Here is a 3,772-nt window from a genome sequence, read left to right as displayed (position 1 = left end):
ACTCCCTGATTTTCCTCTGCGAACAGACGCCTCACTAGACGATTTGAAAATCACCCCTTCTCAGGTACATGCTATTATAAAAAACCTAGACACCTCAAAAGTGTGTGGACCAGATCTCATCCCGGCTGTGCTATTAAGAAAATGCTCTGCCGAGGTTGCTCCAGTTCTGTCCAAACTTTACAATAAATGCCTTAACGAATCTTGTTTTCCCGACTGCTGGAAAACTGCCTCTGTGGTACCAGTCTTCAAGAATTCTGGTGAAAAAACTGACCCACTAAATTATCGCCCCATTAGCTTCCTCCCGCTTTTCGCCAAAATATTTGAGTCCTTAGTTAATCAAGCGCTAGTCCAGCACCTAATAGCTGCTAAACTCCTGACTGACAAACAATATGGATTCAGGCAAGCCCGTTCCACAGCAGATATCTTAACTGTAGTTTCTGAACGTATATACCGTTCATTGGATAAAACAGGGGAGGGTAGAGCGGTGGCCCTCGTTATATCTAAGGCTTTTGACAGTGTATGGCACGATGGTCTTCTAAGGAAAATTAGATCATATGGAATCACTGGAAGAATTCATAATGTAATTAAATCCTTCTTAAGTAATAGAAAAATAAAAGTTGTCCTCGACGGTCGTACATCCAAACAATACGACATAAATGCGGGAGTACCTCAGGGGTCTATCCTTGGACCTCTATTATTCCTGATATTCATAAACGACCTCCCTGATAAAATTGTTTCGGAGATGGGTATATTTGCCGATGACACCACTCTTTATAACAGATATGAGGGGAAAATGGCAGAAACACTAGAGGATGACCTCCAATCCGTAGTGGAATGGGGACAAAAATGGTTGGTCACATTCAATGCTGCTAAGACTAAGCTTGTTTCCTTCAATAACTACAAGAAACCTTCTCTTCCACCAATAGCAATGGCCAAGAACACATTACCTGAAAGTACTTCTTTTAAACTCCTCGGCCTAACGTTTACAGGGAATATGAACTGGAATAGATACATTCAGAGCATTGCCAAGGCTGCTGCAAGGAAGGTTGGTTCCCTCTACCGTGCTAGAAACTACTTACGCCTGACAGTATCCTATACCTCTATAAGACAACCATTCGCCCATGTATGGAGTACTGTTGTCACATCTAGGCTGGTGCATCTGCTTCTTGTCTCTCGCTCCTGGACAGGGTTCAAAAGAGAGTCGCCAATCTGATAGGTCCTGAACTGTCATCTAGGCTTCAGCCTCTGTCCCATCGACGAGATGTTGCATCTCTCTGCCTGTTCTACAAATACTTCAATGGTGAATGCTCTGACGAACTGCAAACACTTGTACCTCCCCGACGTAACTACCCCCCACAAACCCGACAAGCTACTAAGTCTCATCCCTTTACAGTAGAGATCCCTAGGTGCAATAAAGCCTTTTACTCCAGTAGTTTCTTCCCCAGAACTGCGGGTCTTTGGAACTCCCTTCCGGGATTCTGCTTTCCCAACTGCAACGATATGCAGAAGTTCAAGTGTAATGTCAACAAACATCTTTCTACTCATCTCCCTTCATAATGACCCAACTAATAAAGTCCCTGATAGTAGCCCCCTGCTTCAAAGTGGCACTGTGCCTTGTTTGGGGTGAAAATTGAATAAAAAATATATATTTTTTAACCAGCAACCAAAATGCATTCAGATAAAGTTTGGGATGCTTCATCTTTTATGTCCTGTCATTTGGAATACTGGCAAGTTCTTTCTTTTCTGCTAATGTGAACTGTTCTTCGGATGGCTCCTATTCTACAAATGGGTTTCTAATCTAATCAAACGGAAATACTTTTAAGATTTGTTAATAAAGCATCCAAATGGTTCAAAACCAGTGGTCCAATTTCTTGACAATCTCTTTTAAAAATACTCGGAAAATTTCCTGCACTCATGTGTTTCTCCTATATTGTCAATTTGTTCTGAAAAGCATTTATATCATCATTTGATGTCAGTATATATTCATTCCTACCCTGCATACTGTTGCTCAAGATGTTTAGGTCATGAAGTATATCAGCAAGATTTGCTAACTTCAAACACCATGTACTATTACTCAAACATTCTACAACGTCTTTCAGATTTTGTTTCAAACAAAATGCCAACAACTCATCTCTTAATTTGTCTAAACGAGATAATACTTTCATTCTTGACAATCATCATATTTCTGTGTACTGAATTAAAATAGAGTGGTCTGCATCCATAGCAACAAAAAGTTTAGAAAACTGTCGCCATTTAAGTGACCTCATCTTGATGTAATTGACTGTTTTCACTGCCAAATCGGAAACAGATTTTAGTTTAGATTTGAGAGTTTTAGCAACAAGTGCTTCTCTATGAATGAACGATGAGTCTGGATAATATTGGGATTTTATTTGGTGCAGTTGGGACAACTCCTTTAAACAATCTCATCATTGCTGTGGAACCGTCTGTATAAATTCTAACAAAATTTTTCCAGTCTAATCCAAAACCCGTTAAATACGAATTCAAAACATAAAATATATCTTGCCCTTTTTTGTGGATGTCATACTTTGCAACACAAGAAGTCTTCTATGATATCGTCAGCATTAATAAAACGTACAAATACAAGGAGGTGTGCTTTACCAGTAATGTCTGTACACCCAGCAACTTGAAGTGCGAACTAATGTTTCAGTATTTCTGACTTAAGATTGTATTCAATGTCGCCTGACATATCTTGAAAGCGCCTACTTATTGTGTTATTTATCTCCGATACAGCCTCTTCTCCAAATATTGTCCTTACTATTTCTTGGCATGTAGGTAAAATTACAGTTTCAGCGATGGTATAAGATTTCATTTTCTTGTAACTATCTCTGCCACAGCACAACTTGCTTCTTGTCCTTTGCCACTCAACTTTTACTTCTTGGTAAACATAGAAATTTGTTTTTTTACTTAGTGTTAGTTTTCGTTTGAAATATTGCTCATTTTTACTCGACAACTCTGGATGTTTAGTTGTTAAGTGTCGTTTCAGTTTGGCTGGTGATATTGCATTGTTAGACGGTTCCTCCCCAGAAAAAATACACAAAGCTGAAGGATACGCTGGGTTTCCCGTCCAAGTAAATCCCGTGGCAATATAATTTTTACAATATTGACGAACTTTAAGTTGTAGATTAATTCCATCATTTCTTGATAATTTCGACGGGGCTGCATCGCTTATAGTTGTTACCGCTTCAATAGATTTCTTTATATCCTGTGTCTCTTCATTCACATCTACTTTGCGTTTATTCACAAATCTATCCATGATTGTAAATCTGTAAGCAAACTTTTACATGTACAATTTGCACCAAATGAATTGCACACAATTAACTGATGAAAAAAAAAACTGAACAGGAAAGGAAAGCGGATATCTCTTGTCAAGACACGTATAGGATACACATGGAAATAACAAGACAAACGCGGAGTGAGAATTTTGGAAACATTTTTTGGAGGTAAAAATTAATAAAGAAAGGCGCTTACGTGAACAGAACTCTAATCTAAGGGAGATAACCAACATAGACATAGCAAAAATAAGTATATTTTCCTAGGTATAATTTGAGACAGTGAAATAAGCAAAAAATGAAGAAATGTTAAATGAAAAAAAAACTTATTACATGAATACTATAGGCGAGTCCTGGAAAGTTTAATCAGGGGAAAATATGTTTCGCTTGCGTGAATCTCGTATTTTTTCTTTCAGTTTCGCTAGTGCTGTAGTATTTTGCAAGTGGAAGCTACGTATTCTCACGTCCAACGCCGCCGTCGA

General features: G+C 38.4%; 1 protein-coding gene across 1 annotated transcript; it reads right to left on the bottom strand.

The window, feature by feature from the left end:
- Positions 1-2,656: 2,656 nt before the first annotated feature.
- LOC145245604 (zinc finger BED domain-containing protein 5-like) lies at positions 2,657-3,274 on the bottom strand. The gene has a single exon (XM_080107175.1). It carries the CDS (start codon positions 3,272-3,274, stop codon positions 2,657-2,659), a length of 618 nt encoding a protein of 205 aa, XP_079963301.1.
- Positions 3,275-3,772: the final 498 nt, after the last annotated feature.

The sequence above is a fragment of the Euprymna scolopes genome, chromosome 23, assembly GCF_053919585.1.
Source record: "Euprymna scolopes isolate OS-2025 chromosome 23, ASM5391958v1, whole genome shotgun sequence".
In the NCBI taxonomy this organism is placed as follows: Eukaryota; Metazoa; Mollusca; class Cephalopoda; order Sepiida; family Sepiolidae; genus Euprymna; species Euprymna scolopes.
The sequence above is the reverse complement of the archived record's forward strand: the minus strand, read 5'-3'. Positions and strand labels throughout refer to the sequence as shown.

Coding starts and splice junctions, on each gene's coding strand:
- LOC145245604 (XM_080107175.1), bottom strand. CDS start 3,274: ATGGATAGATTTGTGAATAAACGCAAAGTAGATGTGAATGAAGAGACA.